Source organism: Aethalodelphis obliquidens, unplaced genomic scaffold, assembly GCF_003676395.1.
Source record: "Aethalodelphis obliquidens isolate GAN/ISIS:26980383/991018 unplaced genomic scaffold, ASM367639v1 scaffold61, whole genome shotgun sequence".
In the NCBI taxonomy this organism is placed as follows: domain Eukaryota; kingdom Metazoa; phylum Chordata; class Mammalia; order Artiodactyla; family Delphinidae; genus Aethalodelphis; species Aethalodelphis obliquidens.
In genome coordinates this window covers 6,367,792-6,395,313 of record NW_020838005.1, presented here as the reverse complement: position 1 = coordinate 6,395,313, position 27,522 = coordinate 6,367,792, and the positions used below count along the sequence as shown (strand labels likewise).

The window sequence follows — 27,522 nt, the reverse complement described above, 5'->3', positions numbered from 1 at the left end:
TTTCTTTGAATTGCTAGAAACCTCTGATCTTTGGGGCGCTGAGCACACCACATATCCTTTTCCATCATCAGTGGCTCTTCCTCAATCAGTCTTCAGACCGTGGTCACCGGGGCCTCCTACATCTTCTTGGCTTTTGCTTTCCTCCCTTTGTTTGCTTTGTACAAATTAAGAGCTTTATCTTGGCCTGACTGGCCCGTGACGGGGAGCGGGGAAGGGGTGGGAGCGTTGAGGTTTAGAGTCTTCTTCTGCAGTTTCAGGTCCAAAATATCAAAGGTTGTCTGTATCTCACACTGCAGCAGCTCCTTCAGGCATTCAATCTGGATGTGAATGGCCTCGTTGATGAGATTTTCTAGCTCCTGAAAGAAACGGAATGTGGCTGGTGAGCAGGGCCTGGGGGAGGCTCAGGCCGTCTGCAGACACAGTCCCACCGCAGTTGCAACTTCTCAACACAGCCGCCTCCTTTCTCAGTGTGCTGGCATCTTCCATCCCCCCCCAGACCTACTCTCCATCTGTCTCCACCCCACTCTGTGCCCTGGGAGGCTGACTTAAAGGTCTGCATCAACCAGCTCCCTTGACCTGTGGCTGCTGGCTGAGTTCAGCCAATGGGAGACCCTGGCAGGAGATCTGAGGGTGGGGAGACGAGGAAGTCTCTCACCTTCCTGCCGGCCAGCTGGGGTTGGACGTCGCCATGGTCCTCTACCTGCAGATGCACTTCCCTCCCTGTGGCCCTCTCCTACAGCTCTCTTTTTGCTTCTTCTCTCCTTCCTTCAGGCGTACTGTGGCAATCACCCCATTTGAGTGTGTCATTTATTGTTCACACTGCTCTGGGCTCGGAGGCCAGCCCCATATCCCCTACTTTCTGGTTAAGTTCCAGATTTTATTTTCTCTGGGCCCCGCAGCATGGTATGTGGGATCTTAGGTTCCCGACTGGGGATCCAAACGGCACCCCCTGCGGTGGAAGCTCAGAGTCATAACTACTGGACCACCAGGGAAGTCCCTGGTTAAGCTCCATTTAGATGCCAGCCCCCTTCCTTCCTCTTCTGCCCTCATCTCATTCTCACATCTCAAAGCACCAGTTGCAGGCTTCATCGGAGGGGTCAGGGGAAATCGCTCAGAGGATGGGTGTGTCACCCAACTAGCCAGACTGGGGAAGAATGAAAACTCAGCCACCACGCGCCAGCTTCAACAGGAGACCCTGTCATCGCAATCAGGATCATGGCATCATAAAATCCTGGCGACAGGGACCGTGTAACTGTGTTTCTCCAAGTTCCCTGCCCAAGCAACCAATCAGTAGCGGAGAGGTCATGCTTGTTCTGGGAGTGTCAGGGGACATACCTTGAGTATCTGGTTACCTACAAGTCATTGTTTTGAGATCTCGTATTTTAACTTAGAATCCCATGCAAAATCTCACATTTGCCCTAGAAAAATAGCGTTCTTCCCCTAGGGCGTTGGGGAGGATTGGGCTCCGAGAAGACGCACTATGTTTATCCTGCGGTGTTGAGTGTCCCCCGCTCAGGGCCACAGAGCGGAGGGGACTCTAGCCTACAAGCTCCACCTGGCAGGGACCAGCAGGCCTGATAATGGAGGCCTGCAGGGGAGCTGGGGGCAGCAGGAGGGGAGGCGGCCCCTTCCACCCGTGGCCTTGCCCACGTATCTTGGAAGGTCCCTTGAAGGAGGTGGAGATAGGCTGCTGCTTGTGTTCTGTTGGGTCCCCGCTCAATGCATGAAGGGCAGCCGATGCGCTATTTACCGGGAAGACTTAAACTTAGAAGAGTATCATTCGTTCCATTGTATTAATTGTTGTTTAGAGATTTCCCCAATGTTTTATGCATATTTAAAGGAATGCGTCCCAAAGCCACCCACTCTTTGGCTGACAATTCAGAACCAGGACGCTTTTGGAACACAGAGTCGCTGAGACTCCCCATTCCCACCCCAGCTCAAACCTCCCTGACACACGCACACATACATACACACACGCACATACTTGTCCCTGTGTTCAAAAACAAGCAACAGTGATGCTATCAGTGCCTACATATAGTTAAAAAATGAATTTAGACTCGGCCAGGCCCTCAAGGAGTTGGCTGCCCTAGGACAAAGCTAGTAGCCATTTATTGAAGAGCTGGGCATCAGGGACTCTGGCTCCTGGAGCCCCAGGAGTCCTTAAGACCTGCCAAGAGGGCAGCCAGTTTCCTAGCTCCACACACACCCCTGGGCCGCTGGCTCCGCCCCTCCCCCTCCTCATCACATCACTGCCCTGAGCTGTCTGTCCCCTACGGCCCTTCCTTCTTTCCCCCACTCCCCGCCCCGCCCGGGCATCCTCCATGGACGCTGGCTCTGCAGCAGACGAAGGGCACTGAGGAAGTCTATGGTGGTTCGCAGCCTAGGGGCTCTTTTGGCAGAATCTGCAGTGGAAAGGACTTGGACTTTGGGGCCAGCCAGACCTCAGTCCAAATGTAAACTCTACCACAGGCTAGCTTGGGGACCTTGGGCCAGGCAAGTAAAGTCTCCGAGCCTCAGTTGTCTCATCACTAAAATGGGGCCACGAATTATACATCTCAGGGATGTTTCATGAAACGTGCACGCAAAGCCTGTCCCCTTCTGCCCCCTCCTGGTGTGTGGACCTCTTGTGGGCCTCAGGGTCCAGCCCGGACGTCCTCTTTGTGGGAAAGGACGTTGGTGGGGGGCAGGCGAGCCTCCTCCCGCCCCAAGGACCCCACCTCACCTCTCTCTTCAGGACATGGTGCTGCCACCTGGGCAGCTCCGGGAGCAGCTCCTGCAACAGGTGCTGCTGCTCTAGTTGCAGGGCCTCCTTCAGCTGCAGCATGTAGGCCCTCTTCTGCACCTCGGCCGCGCTGAGCTCCACCACCCGCTGTTCGTGCTTCCAGACGGCCTGGTCCTTGCCCGCAGCCAGCGGGAGGGGCTGAGGCGGTACATACACCTCCAGGTGAGTGACGGTCAGCTTGACGTCCTGGTCCTGGCCAAGGACGTACTGGTAGAGTTTGTAGTGGCGGATGAACGTGTTGTGGAAGTAGTCGCACTGGGCCAGCAGGTGGGTGGTGTTCAACTGCCCCCGGTAGTCTCTGAGCTTGTTCCCCAGGATTGTCACAGCCTCAGTGGTGGAGCAGCCTGTGGGCACAGAGGGGCCGGGCATCGAGTGTGAATGGGGCTGAAGCTGCCTTGATGGCTGATTGATAGACTTGGACCCCAGAGTCCACGTCCTACCAGCTATTCTATGTCACCATCTATTAGGTCTTGAAAGCCGTGGAGTGCATCATGTTTCCCCTTTTACCTTGGCCTCTGGGATGCTCAGAGGCAATTCTATGCAGTAGCTTACCTTTATCCCATTTGTTCTGATATGGTTATCTCACGCCTTATCTCTATTTTGACACGTAACTCTTGTTTTAAAGACTTATTTCAGCTGTGCTTTATGTTGTTTCCACTTCAAACCCTTTGGGAAGGAGATGAGGGTATAAAAAAGGATTCTGAATCGAATGGAGCATGAGATGATTGGAGAGACATTATATTGGTGACTTGGGTCACAGAGTTCGGCAAGTGTTGCTTAGACCGCGCAGAGATCAATCATTTCTGAGGGTAGCACCGGGCAACGCTCCTTGGAGGGTAAACCGCCTTCTCCCATGTCCTCCCTTTCACGCCTCTTGTTCACAAGCCTGTCAGAAGCCCGGGGTAGGGGTGTGGTTGGGGCTGGGGCAGGACTCTCTCCGGCGTATGATTGCGTCTTAAGACAGGGATGGTTCATTAAAGGGTCGCAGCTAAACGAGGTGCGTGTCCTGTGAACGGACCCCGGGCAGGGAGAGGGCAGAACAAGGGACAGAGAATGACCCTGGCCCCAGTGTGCGAGGAGACCTGAGTCCTCACACGGATGCCGTCCCCGAGGCGCACTGTGAACTCGGCCAAGTCTCACCCGCCCCCTGACTCAGGGTCAGCTCTTCAGATCAGGAGCTTGGGCACAGGCTTTGGGGGATTCCACCCATTCATCTATCCACCCATCCATCCATTATCCGTCTACCCACCCACCCATCCATCTCTCCATTCATCCATCTCTCCATCTATCCAACCATCCAGTCGCTCATCATCTATTCATCATCTCTCCATCAATCAACAATTAATTTGTCAAACTGTTACTGGGGGCCTATTAACTACTAGGCACTATGCTAGGTTCTAGCAATATTATCATGCGTCTTATCAGATGCAGCTCTTGCCCTCAAAGTTCTCACAGGAGAGATACACGAGCAAACGTTAATACACGTGTAAAGAGGACCAGAATCGGGTGATGAGGAATGCTCAGCTAAGGATGGGTTCTCCTGGAGAAGACGATGCGTGAGTGACATCTCAGAAGCTGAGCAGGACTGAGCCAGCAAAGGTGGTGGGGGAGGCATGGCCTGGGTACAGTGTAAGCGAGATCAGAGGGGCAAGCAGCCACATGGCACGGGTGGGGAACAAGACCGAGTGTGTTGTTGTCGGCACCTGAATGTAGAGGCAGAAAACGGCAAGCGTTGAGTGGAGAGGTGGGTGGAAAGCACACGGGAGGGCCTTGAGTGCTGTGTTCAGAAGCCAGGGCTTTGTACCGCAGGCAGTGCAGGGCTTGCCCAGGGAGACTCTGGTTACATGGTGGCCTGTGGGCAGACTGCGGCCCAGTCCGGACTGGAGTGCCAGGTCAGCAGGCATGGGCAGAAGGGGCAGATTTGAGTGGCAGGACTGATGGCCAGATGTGGAGGGGGATAGAGGCCTGCCCGACTCCCAGGCTCTTCCTGGGGACCCTTGGGGAGTGGGAGCGGGGGACACCAAGAGTATATGATAAGCGTGGGACATTTACCTCTGTTGTGACCCCTGTCCTCAGAGACCTTCCAGTCTGTGGAAGAGGAGACTGTTGAACAGATGACATCCCCTCTTTGTTCTCAGCCCCCAACTCAGAGCTCTGTGCTCAGTAGGGGCCGATAGGTATCCAGTGAGTAAATGAACACATTCTGACATGTGAAGTGTGGTGAAGGAGCTGTTCATTTATCCCTTCAACAAATATTCGTTAGGGGCCTTCTTTCCATGTGTCAAGAACCCATTTATGGTCCAGGAAGGTGGTGAAAGGCTGGGGGGAAACACACAGATAGTATAACCCTGCTCAGGGCTACGTAGGGCTGGGCAGGTGCACAGTAGAAAGAAGTGACTTTCTCAGGGAAATCGGGGAGCAGTTCCCTGAGGAAGTGGTGAAGGAGCTGAGATGGGGAGTGTCAGAGGAGTTACTGGGCAAAGAGAGGTGGAAAAGAATGAAAGCAGAGAGGGGAAACAGCCTGTGCAAAGGCCCTGTGGTTGGATAAAGCGTGGCCCATTTGAGGAAATGAAAGGCTGGGGGTTGGAAGGTTGGCAGGCTAGAGAGCATCCGGTGGGTCCCACTGTTTCTCACAGGGGCCTCCCAGACCACTCCACCCCACACCACAGCCTTATCAACTGGTTACCTTCCTGTATTAAGCAAAAGTTGAAAGTTAAATTTACTGAAAATAGTTTTTAAGAAATTAATTTTGTCCATTGTTTTGCCAGAAAAATAACAGTTTTGAATGACATTTTAAGACTTGCTTGCATTGCTCTCATCATTATATGTTTGTATACATTCTTCTTTGTCTACATAATTTGACAATTTACGCACATAAATAAGTCACATTAAAATTTACTCAGAAAGTATAGTTAAGTTCAACGTTGACAGCTTTTCAGTTTTTAATCTAACTTTCAAATGTTATTTAGTCATCTTTAACTTTGCATCGAATATAAAAGGTAAACTTTATGTGTATAAAACAGATATACATATAGTATATCATCAGATATACAGAATACCTAGGATATTAAAATTCGATAGCAGTGGGCAGTTAGGGAAGAACATCTAAAATGGCTTCTCAGAAGGATCCAGCAATCCCACTTCTAAGTATATACCCAAAGAAATGAAATCAGGGTCTTGAAGAGATATCTGCACCCCCATGTTCATGGCATTATTTACAAGAGCCGAGATACGGAAACAGCCTAAGTGTCTGCCATGTCTGTAGACGAATGCATGGTTAAAGAAGTTGTGATACACACACACACACACACACACACACACACACACAATGGAATACTATTCAGCCTTAAAAAAGAAGGAAATCCTGTCATTGGCAACAACATGGATGGACCTGAAGGAGATTAAGCTGATTGAAATAAGCAAGACACAGAAAGATAAATACTGTGTGATTCTGCTTGTATACGGAATCTAAAAAAGTGGAACTCGTAGAAGCAGAGGGGCAGGTGCAGGGATCCACACCTGGTTCAGAGTTTCTGGGAGGCAAGGCTGAAGTCTGGGGGACTGGGCTGGGGGACAGACGGCCTGAGGTCTTCAGTCTGCAGAGGGTAACAAGCTGTGTAGGTCACATGAGAGAGCTGGGCTTCGTCACAGAAGCTGGGCTCTTGAACCGGAATTCACGAAACGCAAGGACATCCGAGGAAGGGCTTCAGGACTGACCGGGACCCCGGAATTGCATCTCGAATTTTGCATATGCACATTTTTTCTGGGGAGAGTGCACGTTAGAGAGACTCATCAAATTCCTACAGGAAAAGTGAAGAATCTCGGCTCAGAGCTGCGGACCACTCAGAGGCATTAAGCTGAGAAGCGAGATGTCAGGCAGGTATTTCCGTAGGATAGTACGTGGAGGACGGCGGGGACGGCCAGTGAAGGTGTCCCAGAGGGCAGGCAGCAGTGTGGGGTCATCGGTCTCTGATAATCAAAGCTGGACTTGAGGCCTGTTTGGAGGCATCTTTGTGTGAACTTGGTGAGGTGAATCATGGAAACTTCTCTGGGCTCTGAGGAACTGGATTTGCAGGAAGGCACCCTGCTCCTCCTCCCACCTGGCCAGGCAGCACGTGGGGCTGGGGTCACCTGCACCCTCCAGATATGGGCAGCCCCGGCTGCCTCGTTCGGCTAGGCCAGCCCTGGTCTTCTGCACTCGGCCCTGGCAGCCACGCATGGAGCCCAGGTTTGAATCAAGTGCGCGAACCCCGTCGCGCTAACACCCACAGGTATCCCAGCTGCCTGTCATCCTGGCAGATGCCCTCCTACGGGCTTGGCCGTGGCCTCAGCCATAGAACACAAGTGTGGGCCTTGTCCCGGGTCAACAGGGAAGGACCCCTGGGCTGGATTCTAACTTTCAGCCCCAAGACATTCTTTGGACCAGTTCTGGTTTCCAGCAAAAATTGTCCCAAGCTGGCTCAGTGTCCCAAGCTGACACTTGGCCCCCAGACCACCCTCCATTTGTCATGGGTTGAGAAGCCCCTGATGACTCAGAGAGCCAAGGATTAAGTCTCAGGGAGAAGCCTCTGGCTTCGGGAGGACAGATCTGTCCTTGCAAGTTGCTCTTCAATTACAGGGTGTGGCCTTCATTTGCATTGGCTGCTAGGAACTTCCTGAAGACGGTCCGCAAGGGCCTGGAGGCCAGTACCTGCACCGAGTACAGGGGAGGGGCGGAGGGGAGCGCGGGGCCAGAGCGTGGGTGGAATAGCCCAGTTGCTCCAGAATCAGGGCAACAAGGCACTGGGCCTGGATGGGGCGCTCTGGGCTCCCTCCCGCCCATCCCTCACGGGCTGGGTCTGGGGCTGGGCGAGGGCGAGCACAGGGGTGCATCCTGGGGGCTTGGGAAAGGAGAAGAGGGGCTGTTCCTTCGGGTGGGTGAAGGGGAGGATCCAGCTGCCACTGGTGCCCCATGACAAACCAGTTTGTTTGCCCCTGCCTTGGTTGTGAGGGGAGGAACCCAGTCAGGCTGCAGCCTGGCCCGGCTTACCCTTCCCAATACCCGAGCACCTATCAGGGCAGCCTGGGATGGTGGGAAAGGAAAGCCCGCCGCTTCACCCTCCACCCCCATCCGGGGTCCGGAATGCTGCTCCCCGCCCCCTTTCTGCTCTTGAAAAGGTTCTGCCAAACTCATCCGCCCCGCGGCGCCCTTGCCAGCTCAGAAGGGATGTGTTTTCTTTGGCGGGGAGAGGACTCTTGTTCGGGGGGGCTCCCTCTGTGGCCCGCACGCCCTGCGTCATCTCAGGCTCCGCCCAACGCCTCCCAGCAAGGTGAGCGGATGTAGCCACCATCCCCACTTCACCTGTGAGAGAAACTGAGGCTCCAAGAGGTCAAGGGATTTGCTGCAGGGCGCACAGCTGGCGAGTGGCAGAGCCAGAATTCCAACCCCAGCCTGACCGGGCAAGGCCCCTCTCAGCAACCAGACCTAAGAGGCTTGGGCTTGCTTTGTAGACCCTGGAGATGGACACCGGAAGGGCCGGTTTTCCAAAGGTTGTTTTGCAACAGGTGTTACATAAAAATGCATGGCCTTGAACACATGCTGGATCCAGGGAAATTAAACAGATGTCCTGAATATGCTAATGAGCTCAGCAAAATATGCTAATAGGCTCAGCAAACGGCCAAAAAGGGTTGAGCCTATGCGATGTTTCTTAGATTTAGTTGAGGCAAATACAGGCAGACCTTGGAGATATTTCGGGTTCAGTTGCAGACCGCTGCAATGAAGCGAATATTGCCATAAAGCGAGTTTCCCAGTGCGTATGCAAGTTATATTTACACTATAGTGTAGCCTCTTACGTGTGCAATAGCCCTATGTCTAAAAAACAATGTGCATACCTTAATGAACAGATATTTTATTTCTAAAAAATGCTAACCATCATCTGAACCTTCAGCGAGTTGTAATCTTTTTGCTGGTGGAGGGTCTCGCCTGGATGTTGAGGGCCGCTGACCAGTCAGCACTCTGACCACCGTACCAAGGATCTGGTCGTACTGCACCTTGCCAGCCACGTGCTCTGTTTTCAGGCACCATTCACAGTCACGAGGAGGCCCCCAGTGAGCCCAGGGCACCCCTGGCCTGAAGATGGCCTTGACGCTGGGGCCGTTCCTTAGAGCCTGGTGTGGTTTTAAGAAGCACAGACTGGGGGTTCAGACAGCTGTGGGCTCACAGCCTGCTTCTGCTTCTTAACCACTTGTGCGAGTTATTTTGCCTCTCTGGACATCAGTGTTCTCATCTGTAAAATGGAGGCAATAAAAACGTCTACCTCGGGCTTCCCTGGTGGCGCAGCGGTTGAGAATCCGCCTGCCGATGCAGGGGACGCGGGTTCGTGCCCCGGTCAGGGAGGATCCCACATGCCACGGAGCAACTGGGCCCGTGAGCCATGGCCGCTGAGCCTGCGCGTCTGGAGCCTGTGCTCTGCAATGGGAGAGGCTACAACAGAGAGGCCCGCGTACCGCAAACAAAACCCAAAACAACAAAAAAGTCTACCTCGTGGGGTTAGATGTGGGCATATGTGATGGAACTTTCCGAAGTGCCAGGTACACGGGGGCACTCAGTACATCACGTGGTTGTCAGCATCGTCATCGTGAAGATCCTAGGCGTGGCCTCCAGCTCCCCGGGGACTGTGAGCTATTCTGGGATAAATCTGGCTTTCCAGAGGATCCCGCGTGCTCCTCGGGCAATGCATTCCTAGAGGAGCATTCAATCCTCTCCCTCCTGGATCCTCACCTGGAAGCTCTCTCTACCTTGCTGGGGGTGGGTCATGGATGCTGACGTGCTTTTTCTCCTGGCCACACCGGCTGCTGAGGTCAAAGGATGGCTGGGAGTTGGCTGTCCCCAGTTAGGGGGTTCAGAGGGTAGAGGAAGGGGCAACTCTTCTGGTTAGACCATTTACCGAATAACCCAATAGTTCATAGCTCTCCCCAACAACTCTGGAGCATTCTCTTCTCTCTCTCCCTGCTACTGTGAGCTCCTCAGTGGCAGGAACCTGCTCGAATGGACCAGATTTCCCAATTCCAGAGGATCTTTCCAAAAAAACTCTGGACGTGTAGCTGTTGCCCAGTGTTCAGCTCTCAGTAAATAATAATACAACCAGCCTACCCTGGCATGCTACTTTAGAGTTTTAAAGCATTTAATTATCCATCAATTTATTTAATTGGTCATAATCAACTCATAATAGAGGTGACTGCTGTCATTTAACAGATGAGGAAACTGACGCTTAGTGGACCTATGCAAAATCAGGGCTCCAACCCAGATTCCCCAGCTCCAAGGCGAGTACACCTCAGCTCCTGAAGTATTTTTGAGGAGTGAACAGAAGATATGACATATACAGAAGTACAGTACTTCCACTAGGGCATTTTAATTTTAATTTTATTGTGGTAAACTATACACGACATAAAATTTACCATTTTAATCATTTTTAAGTGCACAGTTCGGTGGCATTAAGTCCATTTGCACTGTTGTGTAGCCATCACCACCATCCACCTCCAGGACTTTTTTCATCTTGCAAACATGACACTCTCTCCCCATTAAACACTAAGTCCCCATTTACCTTCTCCTCCCAGCCCCTGGCAACTCTAAGTTCTACTTTGTCTCTACAAATCTGATCACCCTAGGTACCTCATAGAAATGGAATCATGCAGTATTTATCTTCTTGTGACTGGTTTCTTTCCTTTAGCAGAATGTCCTCAAGGTTCATCCATGTTGTAGCATGTGTCAAAATTTCCTTCCTTTTGAAAGTTGAATAATATTCCATTGTATGAACAGACCATATTTTGGTTATCCGTTCATCTGTTGATGGGTTTCTTCTACTGTTTGGCTACTGTGAGTAATGCTGCCGTGAACAAGGGTGTACAAATATCTGTTCCAGTCCCCACTTTCACTTTTTTTGGGTATATACCCAGAAGTGGAATTGCTGGATCATAGGATAAGTGTATGTTTAATTTTTTGAGCAAGTACCCTGCTGTTTTCCCGTTCACTAGGTCTTTTGTGTTTGTTTTAAACATAAACCAATAGTCACATTAAAGGAAAAATCTACCTACACATTAAGATTTAGAAAGACTTTGTTGTCCTTTTAGAGAGTTTCTCCCTGTTCACTTTCCTGGGACTCAAAGGGCAAACACAGGGTCGGGTATTTTAAAGACTGTCATGGGCTTTTGCCCAAGTTCTTCTCTTTGTCCATAGTGGCCCCCTGCCTTGTCTGCTTAGCAAATGCACCCCTCACCCCCATTCCTCAAGAAGTTGGCTAATGCTAAAGGACTTTGGCAAGAAGGACTGCCAAAACTCTGGGGCCAGATGATCTCAGGGTTAATGCTGGTTTTGTTTTTTACTGTGTGACGATTTGCAAGTTACCTAACCTCTCTGAACCTCAGTTGCATCATCACGAAATGGGGACAGTAGTACCCACCCAACAGAGCTTGGTGTGAACATTAAATGCGATGATCCACGTGGAGGGCTTGTATGACAGGACTGCTGAGTGGATGTCCGCTCTTCTCCACGTCCTGGCGCGGTGCTCGGGCGATGCTTGCTGGACAATGGCTGAGTGAGTGGAGCAGGATTAAGCTGATTTGGGAGGGTTCGGAGGTCAGAACGGGAGCCAACAGGCGGAAGGCTCAAAGAGACAGATATCAGTTCAGAAGCAGGAAGAAATTTCTAGAAGCAAGAGCTTTATCAGCGGAGAAGTGAGGAGGCATTTAGCTGGGGAGAGAAATCCTGAATAATGTGTGTGTGTGTGTGTGTGTGTGTGTGTGTGGTGGGAGGGGCCTTGGATCAGGTGACCTCTCGGGTCCTCTTGACTCTAAGAAGCCATGGTGATTTCCACTGAGCTGACAGTCCCCTGTAGCCACATCTAGGGCATCGTGTGTGCCCTCTGCAGCCACCTCAAGTTTGGTGAGGGGCCTCTGACTTTGGATTTCATCCTCCTCCTCATCGTCATCATCCCCGAGATGAAAATGACCACCTAATCCCACCGTCTCAGGGACAGGGCACTGTACTGAGACTAAAAGTTGGCAACTTCTTACCCGTCCCTTGTCCCCTCTGCTGCTGGGGAGCTCAGAGACCGGCCAACACGTCCAGCCGACCGAGGAAGAACGTGGGAAGTTAGAGGGAGAACAGGGAGTCATTCCAAAGGGCCAGAGCTCTGGTCCCCAGGGCACCAGTACCACCTACCCACACTCGGGCACATCCATGCAAGAACACATTAGCCGACGGGCACAGCTCACCCCTCTGGGCTGGGCCTACGCCACCCGCCGCATCGGAGCCGTCCTGCTGGGGCCAGGATCCCAGGCTCGTGCTGGGAGTAGCTCCAGGTGACCAAGTCAGGAACCCAGTCCCCAGGTGTGCCACCTGGCTTTCCAGGTGCTCAGCTCCCCCGGCATGCCAGCAGCCTCGTTCCACTCACCGCAGGGCTGGGGGCTCCTCAGCTTCTTACGTGCCCTGTGTACAGATCCCTCAGGTCAAGATGGAAGGTCGCATGGCCAGGGGTGGAGGCGGGAGGGCGGGGTAGGGGGTGTGCTCTGCTGTCAGACAGACCTGGGTTCAAATCCTGACTCCACTTTGACCTGGGGCAAGCTGGTTAAACTCTCTGGGCCTCAGTTCCTTCATCTTTAAAATAATGCCCACGATGCAAGGTCACAGTGAGGCTTACAGAGGCTACATGCGGAAATGCCAGGATCTCTGTGTCCCCCTACGCAGCAGGGATAGCCCCTCAGGGAACGTTGGGGAAGGTTCCATGGCATGGTTTTGATTTCTGGCCGACTGACGGGCTCATCCTCTCCTGGTGGGCTGTGACCCCACTCGGTGTCAGGGGCTGTGTTAACACAGTGCCCCCCACGCCCCCTCGCCTCCGTCCAATGCATATGTTGAAATCCTAAGCCCCAGCCCCTCAGCATGTGACTGAACTTGGAGATAGCGTCTTTACAGAGGGCATTAAGGTTAAATGAGGTCATGTGGGTGGCCCTAATCCAATAGACTGATGCGTTTATAAGAAGAGATTAGGACAAGATACACAGAAGGGCCATGTGAGATACAGAATGAGGCCACAGGCCGAGGAGAGAGGCCTTGGAAGAAAGCAGCCTTGCTCAGGCCTTGATCTTGGACTTCAACCTCCAGAACGATGAGAAAACACATTGCTATAGTTGAAAGCGCTCAGTCTGCAGAACTTGATTACGGCAGCCCGAGCAAATGAATACGCTCAGGGAGGGATCTCTGGAATGAGAGCTGTACCTTTGCCCCAAGAGATGCTCTAAGATCTCAGTCAGCGGCTTCTGTGGAAACTTCCACTCTCCATCAGCAAAGTTGCCTCCAAAGGCCTCTCCTCCAGGTTTGGTCTGAAAGGCGTGGGGTTTGGGCTGCCCAGGAGAAAGCCGCTGGACAGGCAGCCTTTCAGGAAGACAGAAGGGCCCCTGCTCTCTGCGGGGCCGCTCCTGAGTGGCTGGAGGCTCGCCAACGTGGGCAGATGCTTGGGGGCTGGTGGCGTGGCCCCGGGCATGGTCGTGAGTGCGCTGGCAGGGAGAGGTTGTGCAGGGAGCTTGGGGGAGTCATTGCCTCCCTTCAGCCCTGGGCTGTCGGGGTCGGCTGGAGTGGCTGCCTTCCATCCTACAGCTGCCTGGATGACATTTCCGGGAGAATCAGGAGTGGCCGTGGGTAGGACTGCAGATGCCAGTGCCGTGACGCACTTCACCGGACACTCGCCTGGCCGCCTCGTGCCTCCACCAGCCGGTCATTGAGGCCCACTTCCTCCCAGACTCAGGATTTGGGGGCCAGGCCAGCAGGAAAGGGGTTCTTCCTAGCCCAGACGTCCAGGGGGAACACCAGAGAGAAGCCAGTGGCTGCCAGATGTCGATGACGACACGAAGCAGAAGCTGCAAAGTGGCTGAAGTGACGGTGGGCAGGTGGTCACAGGCCCCGGGCGAGCATCTGCGCTGGCTCGGGTGCCTGCAGCCTTGAGTGAAGCCTGGGGCAGGGGGAGGCTGCTCTCCACCCGCTTCCCCTGCTGCAATGTGCCCGTCGGAGATAAGAATCGTGGGGCTTCCCCAGGCACCCTGAACCTCTGCAGCTCCCCGAGGTCCCCAAATGGCCCAGCATCTCTCTCCTTTCCTCTCCGGGACCCGAGGCAGGGTATGCAAGAGCTGCTGCTTCCTGTGATTTCCTCCCACCGTGATGGGGCTGGCAGCCTTCTGTCCTTCTGTGTCCAGACTGGTGACTTCACCCTGGGCCCCAAGGACGCAGCAGGATGGGATCTGCCCGGGGCTTCCCGGAGGCTGGCAGAGGAGGTGCCGACTAAAGGACTGAGACCAGGACGTCCTGGTGAGCCATTTGCCAGCACGGAATCAGCTTATGCTTTTGAATAATGGGCCACGCTTTCCCTCCCGGTTCTGAGACTCGATTGGGCCGGGAGATAAGCCGAGCTGGCGGCCGTCCTGGCAGAGCTCTGAATCATTGTTGTGCAAACATGACCCTCCTTAAGGGCTGTCTGCCAACTTTGTTACCTAGTATGCAAACAGAACTCAACCATCACTAGCCCTAGATTAACCCCCACCAAAAAAAAAAAAAAATTCATCCCTGGAGAAGCTAGCTTCCAAGAAGAGGGACAGCCCACTGTCGACTTTAGCCGAAACAGAAGCTGGAAGGTGAGCTGGCCGGTCAGTGTGACCGCCCCCCCCACCCCGCCCGGCTGTGTGCATCCCACGGCCCACGACCTGTGATGGGTGGGATGTGCCTGGGGGAAGGGGACACGAGATGTGAAGGACTAGAGCTCATTTGGGATCTGACTTTCCTGCCCCTGATGGCCAGGGTCCCCTAACAGGGGGAATGAAGAGACACCATCTCCTCATGCTGGTGGGTACTGGGCCCTCCTCACCAGTGCGCCCGAGGGCGGGGCAGCTGCATTAGGGGCCAGTCTGGACCTCCATTAGGCGGGCTGATGACTTGAACCCATCTGCAGTCCTGCCTACAGGGGGAGGGAGAGACAAGAAATGGCCCAGACAGCAAGACCCCGGGTGGGGGTGGGGTGGGGCGGGGCAGCGTGCAGCAACCTCTGGTCCCAGACCGCCAGCCTCTGTTGTGCGGCCTGCCTCACCTCCACGGGGAGCTAACCTTTTCCTAGCATTTCCTACATGCCTCCCACTCTATTATACTCTGCAGGCCCTGCCTCTTTAGTTTTTCCAACCGCCCTATGAGTTGGAACTATCATGGCCCTATTTTAGAGGTAAGGAACGGAAGGCACAGAGAGGTAAAGTACTGCTCTCTAGGTTGCACAGTAATGTGTTGGAGGCAGACTTGAATCCAGGTCTACTGACTGCAGAGTTTGGTGCCTGATTGCTCGGCTATGCGGCCTTTAGCCTGGCCCAGCCTGGGCCTGGAGCTGATGCACAGTAAGGAGGAGCGTCTGGGGGAGAGAGGAGGTGCCCGCTGAAATTCCACCCCTGCCTCTGAGGACTGATACGCTTGTTCACGCTCTTGTGAGTGTTCCAGTTGTGGGTTTCTGGGAGGCAGTGTGGGCGTGGTTCTGCGGGGTGATGTCGGGCCAGCGTGGCCGCTTTCTACAGCAGCAGGCATCATCCTGATGACAGCGTGGCGGGGCCTGAGGTGCGTGGGCCTAGCTCAGGAGGCCGGGTTCTCGGGTGGCTCTCCCCTGCTGCACCCACACTCTGCACCCTCCAAGCCCAGAGTCAGCTGGAGTCGGCACTCACAGCGGGTCCGTTAGCCGGGGGTGGAGCCGGGACCGTCTTATCTGTGTCTTTTCTTGCAGCCCCACTTCGGGGACGAGTCTGCAGTTTGCTTTACCTCCAGGCGCCCTGCTCCCTGCCCGTTGTCCTGCCCTGCTCCCTGCGACGCATCTGAGGAGAAAGGGCCTGGGACCATCTCTGCTGCTCTTGAGAAGGGGCTGAGGTGACTCCTGGACGTTTGGAGGCTGATGTGAAGCGGGATCTGCACAAAGCACGGCCAGCCACACCTGATCGATCAGGCCGTCTTGGAATCACATCACCCCCGTCGCATCTCCGGGTCTTTGTGGTCCCTCCTGAAACTAAGGGCCAGTCCTCACCGAGCGCTGACGAGGCACCAGGCGCTGTGCTGTGGGCTTCATCGTCATAAACTCAGTCCTATGAAGTGGGCGCTCTTGTTTTTCTCCTTCTCTCGATGTGTAATTAGAGGCTCAGAGGTGGTGTGGCTGCCCAGGACCTCATGTCCTGCAAGGGACTGAACTAGGATTTGAGTCTTCTCTCCAGGTTTGGAGCCTCCAGATGGACGCTATCTTCGCCGAGTCCAATTTCAGGCACTGGGAGCCCACCCAAAGGCTTCTTCCTACTTGATGTGTGTACCAGCCATGTTTCACACATTTGGAGCTGATTTAAGAGTAAGAGGAAAATCTTGTAAGCTGGATGTCCCAGGATCAAGAGTTAAAAGATGCCAGAAGGGGAATTCCCTGGTGGTCCGCTGGTTAAGCTTCTGCGCTCTCACTGCCAAGGTCCCGGGTTCGATCCCTGGTTGGGGAACTAAGATCTCACAAGCCAACAATGGGCCAACACTGACAAGACGGAATCAGTGGGGATGATTGTAAAGCCTTGCATGTGCATTCGTCATTGCCACGTGCAAGGACAGGATTGGGAAAACGGCTAGGGATGGTGCAGTGCCTGTCCAATATGCTTGTGACGTTGATGCTGATAAAGAAAATATACCCATAGGCTATATGAATGGCCAGGACAAGGCTGATGATAAAATCCCTGGTCACTTCATTGATCAAATCGCAGGTGGTGTTGTGTTGGATCTAGGTGCCATATTTTAAGAATGATATTGACAGGCTTCCCCGGTGGTGCAGTGGTTGAGAATCCGCCTGCCAATGCAGGGGACACGGGTTCGATCCCTGGCCCGGGAAGATCCCCCATGCCGTGGAGCAACTAAGCTCGTGTGCCACAACTACTGAGCCTGTGCTCTAGAGCCCGTGAGCCACAACTACTGAGCCCGTGTGCCGCATCTACTGAAGCCCGTGTGCCTAGAGCCCGTGCTCTGCAACAAGAGAAGCCACTGCAATGAGAAGCCCGTGCACCGCAACGAAGAGTAGTCCCCGCTCGCCGCAACTAGAGAAAGTCCGCACGGAGCAACGAAGACCCAACGCAGCCAAAAATAAATAAATAAATAAATAAAATTTAAAAAAAAAAAAAAAAGAATGATATTGACAAACACAAGGATGCCCAGGGAAGGGCAGAAAGAGAGGGGGAACGGGGTGGGGAGGTGGGGTGGAGGGGTCTATGGAAATGTTGCAGTGTTAAGAATGATAAAGACAGGAAATAGTCCAGCGGAAGATTCTGAGCAAGGGAGGTTGCCCAGTGTCTTCAGTCAAAAGCTAATGTGCTTTGGGCCTTCTCTCACCTTCCAAGATGGCCCACACTCTGTCTATGGAGTGTGTTTCTCTGTGAATAAACCTTTTTTCTCTTTAAAAAAAAAATGATAAAAGGCACTTGGGGATGTCCAGTCAACATATGAAGATATAATGGTCAGAGTGTATGAAGCCCATTCAGTATCTGCAGGGCCAGCCCACTGCTTCTAGAGGACAGACTTCGGGCATATGGGTAGAAGGTGCGGAAGACGGGTGTAACTAAAGGAGGAATTCCTAATGATGAGAGTGGTTGTATAAAGGAATGAATTGCCTCAGAAGGAGGGAGCTCTGCATCGCTTGGAGTGCCAGCAAAGGCTGGGAAAACCTCGCTGGCTGGTTGAGGGGTGTCCCTGCAGTAAAGGGAATTACATTTTCTAATCACCGAGTCTCCTAGCAACTCTAAGGTTTAGGTCTACCAGACACAGATAGACTGTACTGGTAAGGTATGTGATAGGCAGAAATACTGAAAGCGTCAGTGCAATCTAACCTCCTCAGTTTGAAGCTGGGTTTGCATCATCATCAACTGTTTTTCAAGGGCTCAGCCTGTGGAAGGCTCTAATGGAAACTTGAAAGAGTCCGAGTTCCCACCTGCTTGGGGCTGACATTCTTCTCCTGCAGTCAGTGTTTGTTCTGGCCACGAGCCACTGTGGAGCTCAAACAACAGGGCTGAACTCTGGTAGCCAGGCGTTGCTGTGAGCAGTGGGGAGCGGGACCCAGAGGCATGCCAAGAAGGCCCCGAGGGGGCAGGGGGTGTCTCGGGTGGGATGAATTTCCCAGGGATTTCTGGGAAATTTCTCTGAAACCAGCCCATGAGCATTGCCATGTCTTGCTTAAGCCTACAGGCTGGGACCTCTGAGTTGGAAAGCTGGCCTGGGGGAGAGACATGGAAGGGCACCCGGGCAGCTCAAAAAATAAAGAAAAAGGCTGATGCAAGTGCACATAATATGTGTGGTAGGAACACTGAGTGGCTTGAAGCAGAGGAGTGATGGGATTTTATGTGTGTCTGAAAAAAATCACCGTGCAGTTTGGTGAATGGGTGTAGACATACAAGATGTGAAAGCCGTGGACTGGTTAAGAGGTGGTGGTGGATGAAGACGTGGTGAAAAGTGGTGAGACTGGACGTTCGGGTGCTGCTCATAGGACAGGTGGGTGAGCTCTGGGTGCATCTGGGACAAGGCATTGTGAGTCCTGTTTGCTTCGCAGCTGTTTACGATCTTGGTCAGAAGGCCAGTGGGGGACCTCAAATTACAGATTACAAAACTTTCATACTAAGACAATTGTTCAAAATAAAGAAAAGTTTCCCCAGAAGTACATAAGGCAGTGTGATATTGGCAAAACGATAGACAAATAGACCAATGGAGCAGAATAGAGCCCAGAAATAGACCCATGCAAATATAGGTGACTGAGCTTTGACAAAGGAGTGAAAGCAGTACAGCGGCGTAAAGGCAATCTTCAACAAATGGTGCTGGAGCAAGTGGACATCCACGTGTAAACAAACAACAACGAAAGAATCGACACAGACCGTACACCCTTCATAATCATTAACTCAAAACGGGTCACAGATCTAAATGTAAGATACAAAACTCTTAAACTTCTAGAAGACAACAGGAGGAAATCTAGATGACCTTGGGTTTGGCAATGACTTTTCATATACAACACCCAAAGCATGATACGTGAAAGAAGAATTGATAATCTGGACTTCATGAAAATCAAGAAGTTCCGTTCTGCAAAAGACAGTGTCAGGAGAATGAGAAGACAAGCCACAGACTGGGAGGAAATACTTGCAGAAGACACGTCTAACCAAGGACTCTTAGGCAAAGTATACACAGAACACTTAAAATTCGACAATAAGAAAAAAAACCTGACTGAAAAAAAGGGTAAAAATCTTAACAGACATGTCACAGAAGAAGATATACAGATGGCAAATAAGCTTATGAAAAGATGCTTCACATCATATGTCACCAGGGAAATGTAAATTAAAACAATGACAGACCACAACATGCCTATTGGAATGGCCAGAATCTAGAACCCTGACAACACCAAATGTTGGCAAGGATGTGGGGCAACGGGAACTCACATCCGTGGCTGGTGGGGATGCAAAATGATGCAGCCACTTTGGAAGACAGTTTGGTGCTTTCTTACAAAACTAAACATGCTCTTACCATATGATCCAGCAGCTACCCTCCTTGGTATCTACCTAAGGAGTTGAGAACTTATGTCCACGCAAAAACTTACAGATATTTCTTGCAGCTTTATTCATAAGTGCCAAAAGTTGGAAGTAACCAAGATATCCTTCAGTAGATGAATGGATACATAAACTGTGATATATCTAGACAATGGAATATTATTCAGCCCTTATATCTAGACATTGGAATATTATTCAGCCCTTAAAAGAAAGTAGCTCTCAAGCCTTGTAAAGACATGTAGGAAACTAAAATGCACATTACTTGTGAAAGAAGTCAGTCTGAAAAGGCTACAGACTGTATGATTCCAACTCTATGACATCCTGGAAAGGCAATACTACAGAGACAGTGGAAAGATCTACCTTCTGCTCATTGAGGGGGAGGGAAGGATGAAGAGGTGGAGCACAGAGAATTTCTAGGGTAGTGAAACCATTCTGTGTGTGTGTATATATATATATATATATATATATATATTTTTTTTTTTTTTTTTGCGGGCCTCTCACTGTTGTGGCCTCTCCCGTTGCGGAGCACAGGCTCCGGACGTGCAGGCTCAGCGGCCATGGCTCACGGGCCCAGCCGCTCCGCGGCATGTGGGATCTTCCCGGACCGGGGCACGAACCCGTGTCCCCTGCATCGGCAGGCGGACTCTCAACCACTGCGCCACCAGGGAAGCCCCGTTCTGTATATTTTAATGGTGGATACACACCATGATACATTTGTCAAAACCCTTAGAATGCATAACAGCAAGCAGGAACCTTAATGTAGACTATGGACTTTGAATGATAATCATGTATCAGTGTAGGCTCATGGACTGTAACAGATGTACCCACTCTGTGGAGGGGGATATTGACAACGGGGGAGTCTGTGAGTGTGTGGAGACAGGGTTTCTGTGGGTGATCTCTATACCTTCTGCTCTATTTTGCTGTGCACTTAAAACTGCTCTAAAAAATAAAGTCTATTAAAAAAACAGTACAGCCTGAAACCATAAAACTCCTAGAAGAAAACAGTGAAATCTCCTTGACGTTGATCTTAACAATGCTTTTTTGGGGGATATGACACCAGAAGTAAAGGCAACAAAAGCAAAAATCAACAGGTGGGACTGCATCAAATTAAAGCTTCTGCACAGCAAAAGAAATGATCAACAAAATTAAAAGCCATCCTACAGAATGTGAAGAAATATTTGCGAACCATATGTCCCATAAGGGGTTAGTATCCAATATATGTCAAGAACTCATACAACTCAGCAGCAAACACCCGAATAATAAACTATTAAAAATAAAATAATAAAAATGGGGAAAGTATCTGAATACGCCTTTTCTCATAGAAGACATACAGATGGCCAGCAGGCACATGAAAAGATGCTCGACGTCACTAATCGTAAGGGAATGCAAATCAAAACCACAGTGAGATCTCACTTCATACCTATTAGAATGGTTATCCTCAAAAAAACAAGAGATAACAAGCCCCGGAGAGGATGTGGAAAAAAAGGGCATCCTTGTGCACTGTTGGTGGGAATGTACGTTGATACAGCCACTATGGAGAACAGTATGGAGGTTCCTTAAAAAACTAAAAATAGAACTACCACATGATACAGCAAACCCACTTCTGGGTATATATTCAAAGGAAATGAAATCACTCTTGAAGAGATATCTGACCCCCATGTTCATTGCAGCATTATTCACAATAGCCAAGGTATGGAAACAACCCATGGATCCATTGACAGACGAATGGATAAAGAAAATGTGAATATATACTATATATGTGTGTGTGTGTGTATATATGTATATGTGTGTACACACACACACACACACACACACGAATATTATTCAGCCATAAAAGAAGGAAATCCTACCATTTGTGACAACATGATGAACTTTGAGGGCATTATGGTATGGGAGAAAAGTCAGAGAAAGACAACTATTGTATGATCTAACTTATATGTGGAATGTAAAGAAAACTGAACTCATGGAAGTAGAGAAGAGATAGGTGGTTGCCAGAAGCATGGGTTGGGATGTGGGCAAAGTGGGCGAAGGTGGCCAAAGGTACAAACTTTCCGTTACAAGATAATTACGTCCTGGGGATATGATGTACAGCATGGTGATTATAATGAACAATTCCGTATTGTATATTTGAAAGTTGCCAAGCGAGTAGGTCTGAAAAGTTCTCATCACAAGAAAAAAAATTGTAACTAGGTGAGGTGATGCTCGTTAAACTTATTGTGGTAATTATTTCGCAATATATTCATATATCAAAGCATGTCGCATACCTTAAACTTATACCGTATTGTATGTCAATTATATCTCAGTGAAGCTAGAAAAAAATAGTACAAAGAAGAATTTCCCAAACTACTTAAAGAATAAGTGACCCACCTAATGCCCCACCCTCCAGGATCCTTTTGTGTTCATTTCCTCACACAAGGACATTCATAACCACAGCCACCAGAATCCGGAGAGCACCGTCGACACGTCACTACTGTCCAATCCCAAGACCTGACCCAAGTTTCTCCAGCTGTCCCAATAACATTCTTTACAGCAAAAGGACCCAAATTGGGACCACCTGTCGTGTTTAGTGGACACGTCACCTCAGTGTCTTTCAGTTTGGAACAGTTCCTCTATCTTTCCTTGCTTCTCAAGACCTTAATGCTTTGAAGCTTACAGGAGAGGGACTTTGTGCAGTGCCCCTAATTGGGAGTGTTTTTTTTTTATGACATCATGTTCTGAGTCTTTGCTAGAACCATCACAGAAGGAGGCTGGCTAATTCTTTTGCATCCCGTCAAGCGGCAGCGTATTCTGTGTCCTCTTACGGATGGATCATTTGATTAAGGGGGTGTCTGCCAGGCTACCTCACTGTAAAAGCGTTCTTTTCCCCTTTGCAATCAGTGAGGTTCTTGGGAAGTGTGTAAATATCCCATTTCCCGTCAAGCATTCACCCACTGGTGCACCTACTGATGATTCTTGGCCGAGTATTACTGCGATGGTGGCCATGGATTTGCTAAATGGATGAATCGGCAACTCAGAGCCTAAGGGGTGGACAGATGTGGCCACATCCCCTTGTGCCATGGATCACGGGGAGAGATGCTTACCCTCTTCTCCTGAAGCCCAACGCAGGGTAGGGGTGGGAGAGACGCTCCCTCCATAACCTGACTGTTGTTCCCCCATCCCTGCCAGCAAGCTGACGCCTGTAGAGGATTCCCTCAAGACACGCAGCAGAGCAAAAACTGATGCTGGGAGCAATTTGCAGTCTCTCAGGAGTACCGTGAAAAGTCAATGAAGGGCTTTAAGCAGAATAGCGACACATTTATGTTAAGCAGAAACAAAACAAAAATTCTAAATTATGGTCCCTCCTTCTCTCTTTTCTAAAACAAAAATTAACTTCCCTCTGAGCCTGCTCTCTACTAGCTGCCCCAGAGGTATGGGTCTAATGATGAAGTTCATACTAAAGTGTAAATGACTGACTGAAAAGCAAACACCCCTGGTTGCTTTGTGAACAGCTTGGTGTGGTGCAAGAGTTTCCCCCAGGGAGATCAGGGATAAGACTCAGCAAGGACATTCTGTTTGCTCCACTTTCCAGAAAATCTGGACGGGGACCCTCTTTGTGAGCATACGAGGAGGCTAAATGCCAGGGAAAAAAAGGAAGGGGCTCCAGGCTCCTCGGAGAGCTCCTGGGGTTCTGTGTCCTCCCCAAGCCTCTCTGACTCCTGCCCTGGATGCCCCGTACCTTTGGTTTCTTTGAGCAGCTCCTCTGTGAACTTGACCACCTGGGCCACCTCTACCCAGGGGAAGCCTTTGTCCGCAGCGAAGATGATACTTTCGTAGAGGGTGTCCAGCAGGATGCTTCTGCGGGAGTCTCGGAGCTCGTCAAACTCTTCCCAGTTCAACAGTCTCCGTAGGTGCTCCCGACCTTCTGGTTTCTGCAGGGCATGATATATGAGGGGTGGTGGATGAGACTGAGGAATCAGGATGCCATCGTCACTGAGCAAAACACTACTGGGGGCCCAGCATATGCTCCCCAGCATCCTGAAGTGTGACCCAGAATGAGAGTAAGCTTGGGCAGAATTCATCTTTCATTTCTGGACGGGTTTCCCTCACCTTTCTAGCACTGCTCCTTCCTCTGGGTGTTCTCATGCTAGCTGCTGCAGTTCCAGGTTTCTACACCTCCAGCAGGCCTCAAGTCCTGAATTATGATCTTTGCTTCCCCTTCCCTCAAACAAAATTTGACATTCCTCTGAGACGACTCCCAACTAACTGCTCCAGAGATGGCGATCTGATCATGAAATTCATACTAAAGTGTAAATGACTGGCCAAGAAGAGGTTGGGAGATGCAGTGCTTTAGCAGAGAAGTGTGTCTTGCTTGGTGAAGCTAGGCGATAGAGACTGGTCAGGGTACCTCTTATTCCCCTCTATAGGTTAGGATTCATTTTACTTGAGAGTTCGCCTGGCCCTTCCAGAAGGTTCTTAGAGATCACACCGACACATGTAGGAGAATCCAGTGCCTTTCAAGGAGGGGGTAAGAAAAGGTGTGGCATGAAGTGGGCAACCACCAAACATTGGAGCTCCCCTGGGGTGCGGGGAGGGGAACTGATGGAAGACGGTGCCCGAGTAAGGCCCAGAGCCTTGTCTCAGCCCCTGGTCACTCCTCTCTCCACCCCTGCAGCCCTTTTAGATCCCTAGGTTGGCACCTGATGGGACAGCTGGCTGGAAGATCCAGGGAAGGTGGTGAAATCACAGGTCCCGGGCCGGGGCCTTCCCCAACCGTTTGAGGCTGCCGGTCAGAGGCTGACCTGTGCACAGAGCTGGCCTGGGGTCTTCTTGCCTGAGGTCTGCAGCAGAGCCCGGACACCCCTCTGTGGACAGCTCAGAGGCCCGGGCCCTGCAGGCTGGATTCTCTGCACTCCGCAGGTGCCCACCTTGCTCATGCCTTCCGGCCTCAGAAATGGTTCTGAGAAACCATCAAAATCTGCCCCCTTCTTTGCCCTAGAGACACAGACCCCACCCTCTACCACACACACAATCACACACACACACTCCCTCCACACGTTGGCGTACAATCCCAGAGGGCTCACAGGGCCCTGGAGCTCCTGGTGAGGGTGGCACCCCTGTGACGAGCCCCTGGGGCCTCCCAGGCCCTCCTTGGAGTGCGGGGGGCGCACAGTGCCTCCACGCCCACCTCCTCTGTCCCTCCGCGCGGGCTCTGCTGCATCAGGCCCGGAAAATAGCCCCAAGCTCCAAGGGCTGGGAAGACTTTGGCCTGGCATCCCCCGGCCACACACCCGTGGCGGGCGGGCCTCAGAGCTGGCGTGCTGGGACAGGAGATCCTGTCCAGGGGTCCCTCGGAAGACACACCTCACTCTTAGATCAATCTGAGCACACTCCCTTTGAAAAGTCACGTGTTCTCTTCACCTGAAGTTGGAAGACTTTTTTCACTCCCTGGGGTGTCAGGAGTGCCATGGCCTCTACGTCCAGTTGCTAGGAGACCTAGCCAGGACTGGCAGAGCTTCAGGCTTTGTGAGGTCATGAAGACCCACTTGGAGGTGGCTCTCCCAGCCTCCTTCCTCTGGCCCTGCTCTCCAGCTGGCTCTGGGTCCCAGCTCCCCACACCTGCTCGGCCACCTGGAACCCTTTCCTATCTCCAGCCTCCCCCTCATAAACTGTTCTCCTTCAGGCAGTGAGCCTTCTCAGGCTTCCCTTTACACACACACACACACACACACACGGTCCCCCATGCTCCACAGTCTACCCACCCAAGTCCCACCCCCCGCCTTCTAAGCCAGGTCCCGCTTCTCCGCTTCCTTCCACAGTAGGAAGTGGGAAGTGGGAAGGTGAGTCCTGCTTCCCCCTGCCTCCCTGCCCATAAGCCCCGATTCCGTGCCCAGGAGCCTCAGGGGGGAAAGCCCGGGGCTCTGGGGGAGTCGCTGGCTGAGCTGTCTGGTCCTGGGGTTGCCTCCACTGGTACCTGCCCAGACTCTTTGGTGTCGGGCCTGGCCAGGGGGGGTCCTGGCCATGAGTGAGAGCTCACGGAGGTCCCAGCATCTGCCACGTCAACCACTCAGAGCCATCATTCCCATCGGCCACGTGACTCCACCTTCCTTGTCCTCGTGGTATTACTTCAGGGCCCTCGCTGCCTCTCCTGCCGCTGGGAAGACCTGGGTTAGGGTTGCTTTGTTCCACTCCCGCAGATTACTAGGGACAAGGGGAGTGGGAGGGGATCCCTGGGGCCCCTCAGGAAAACTTACCCATTCCCTCTTCAGCAGCATTCACACCCCTGTTTATCTCATGGAGGGAACGAATGGACCAAGTGTGCCCCTTTGCAATGTGTGGTTGCTATGCCGCTGTCCCCTTCTGTCCTTGCCATCCCTGGCCGATGCTTCTGTCGAACATTTGTTTATTTCTTGGCTTCTAACGAGCCACTCTCTCCTGAATGATCTTAGGTCTCTCCACCCATTCCTTCTCTGCCTTCTGTGAAGACCTCCTTGCCTCCGTTGGTCCCTTACCTGTTGCCATGATCCAGGGTTCTGTCCACAACCTCCTGTCTTTCTAGGTCATGTATCCTTTTTAAAAATTCTAATGGTGAGAACACAACACGAGATCTACCCTCAAAACATTTTAAGTGTACGATAGAGCTACAGGCACTCTACTATACAGCAGATTTCTAGAACTTATTCATCCTGCACACCTGATACTTAATGCCCATCGATCAGCAACTTCCCATCCGCCTCTCCCCCCGTCAGCCCCTAACAACCACCGTCCTATGCTCCGATTCTATGATTTGACTATTTCAGATATCTCATATAAATAGAGTCATGCAGTATTTGTGCTCTATGACTGGCTTAATTTGCTTAGCATAACGTCTTCAAGAGTCATCCCATGTACTCTCTTTTTATTTTTAAAATTTAATTCTTTTATTGGGGTAAAATATACATAACATAAAATTTACTTTTTTTTAACCATTTTTAAGTGTAAGTTCAGTGACATTAAGTACGTTGACATTTCTATGCAACCATCACCCCCATCCATCTCCAGAAGTTTCCCAACTCCCCAAACTGAAACTCTGTCACCACTAAACACTACCTTTCCCTTTCCTCTCCCCCAGCCCCTGACAGTCCCATTCTGCTTCCCGTCTCTATGAATCTGAGTCCTCTAAGACCTCATGTCAGTGGAACATACAGTGTCTGCCCTTGTGTGACCAGCTTCTTTCACTTAACATAATGTCCTCCAGGTTCACAGGCCACATATTCGTGAGAGATTTTACACAGTGCATGACATTGACGTCTGTCCATAGAAGCGACGTATTTCTTCCAGATTTAGGTAATGGAAGTGCACTAACCTCTGTCTCAGCTTGGGGTATGCTGATGCCTTTCCCCAGAAATGGATGATTGAGAAGGTATGCTGCTTGGTAGGTTTCTAGGGGTCTCCGGGGCTGATTCGTGTTGGGGAGTGTTGCCAGAGGGAGTCTTCATGCAGTGGTCCAAGGGGGTGAATCTCCAAGTCCGGGCCTGCCCAGCAGGAGCCGTCACAGCCTTCAATGCTGCGGTAGGGCCTACAGGATGGCCGCCATGCCTGGACTCTCAGGTGATGCCCCTTACTTGAGTTCTCTCCTAAGTCTGGGGTCCCAGAGCTGCGACGGGGCTTGATGTCCCAGACCTAGAGCCCCTTCTCATTTCCTTCCCCATCCCTTTCAATGTTCTCCTCGTGGTCTGTAAGTCACAATTCTCTTTGTTGCATCGGAAACTCAAGCTGGCTTAGACCAAGTGAGGATCTATTGTTTCACAGAACCAAAATGTCTCAGTGTGTGTGCTTCAGCGAGGCTAGATCCAGGTGCTCAAATTTGTGTTCATTCCCAGGGTCGTCCCTGAGCTTTTCCTTTACGAGCCCCTTTCCTGAAATGCACTTCTAACCCCCGATCACCTAGTTAACGCTTACTGATTCTGCAAAGCTCCACTTGTGTGTCAGCACTTCTAGAAAGCCTCTGGACCCTCTTCTCCCCCAGGCTGACTCAGTGTTCCTCCAGCTGCCCAAACCAGCAACCTGCGAGTCATCTTACCTGCTCCTCCCGCTATTCCTCCTTCCCAGTCACTCCAAGTTCTGCCGACTTTACCTCCTAAATATTTTCGGGTCCCTTCTCTTCTCTCCACCCCCATCACTATGACCCA

The 27,522-nt window shown here is 51.5% G+C and overlaps 1 protein-coding gene across 4 annotated transcripts; it reads right to left on the bottom strand.

Annotated features, from left to right (window-relative positions):
- Positions 1-24,841, bottom strand: CUNH8orf74 (chromosome unknown C8orf74 homolog). 4 transcript variants are annotated; one of them, XM_027087960.1, is made up of 4 exons: positions 24,773-24,841; positions 23,091-23,283; positions 2,723-3,126; positions 1-356 (listed from the first exon to the last, which is right to left on the bottom strand). In XM_027087960.1, the coding sequence occupies exons 1-4, from the start codon at positions 24,818-24,820 to the stop codon at positions 117-119; spliced, it is 885 nt and encodes a 294-aa protein (XP_026943761.1). In that variant the 5' UTR covers positions 24,821-24,841; the 3' UTR covers positions 1-116. The 4 variants fall into 4 exon arrangements, 1 of the variants encoding a protein (XP_026943761.1); XR_003428967.1 differs by lacking the exons at positions 1-356; positions 23,091-23,283; positions 24,773-24,841 and adding an exon at positions 8,124-9,055 and having other exon boundaries at positions 3,028-3,126; XR_003428965.1 differs by lacking the exons at positions 1-356; positions 2,723-3,126; positions 23,091-23,283; positions 24,773-24,841 and adding exons at positions 5,366-6,777; positions 8,124-9,055.
- Positions 24,842-27,522: the final 2,681 nt, after the last annotated feature.

Bases quoted from the DNA above. Each gene is read 5' to 3' on its own strand.
- CUNH8orf74 (XM_027087960.1), bottom strand. From the start codon at position 24,820: ATGGCACTCCTGACACCCCAGGGAGTGAAAAAAGTCTTCCAACTTCAG. The intron at 23,284-24,772 runs GTGAAGAGAACA...CATGCCCTGCAG, and splicing joins AAAAAGTCTTCCAACTTCAG to AAACCAGAAGGTCGGGAGCA. The intron at 3,127-23,090 runs GTACGGGGCATC...CTGTGCCCACAG, and splicing joins GCTGCTCAAAGAAACCAAAG to GCTGCTCCACCACTGAGGCT.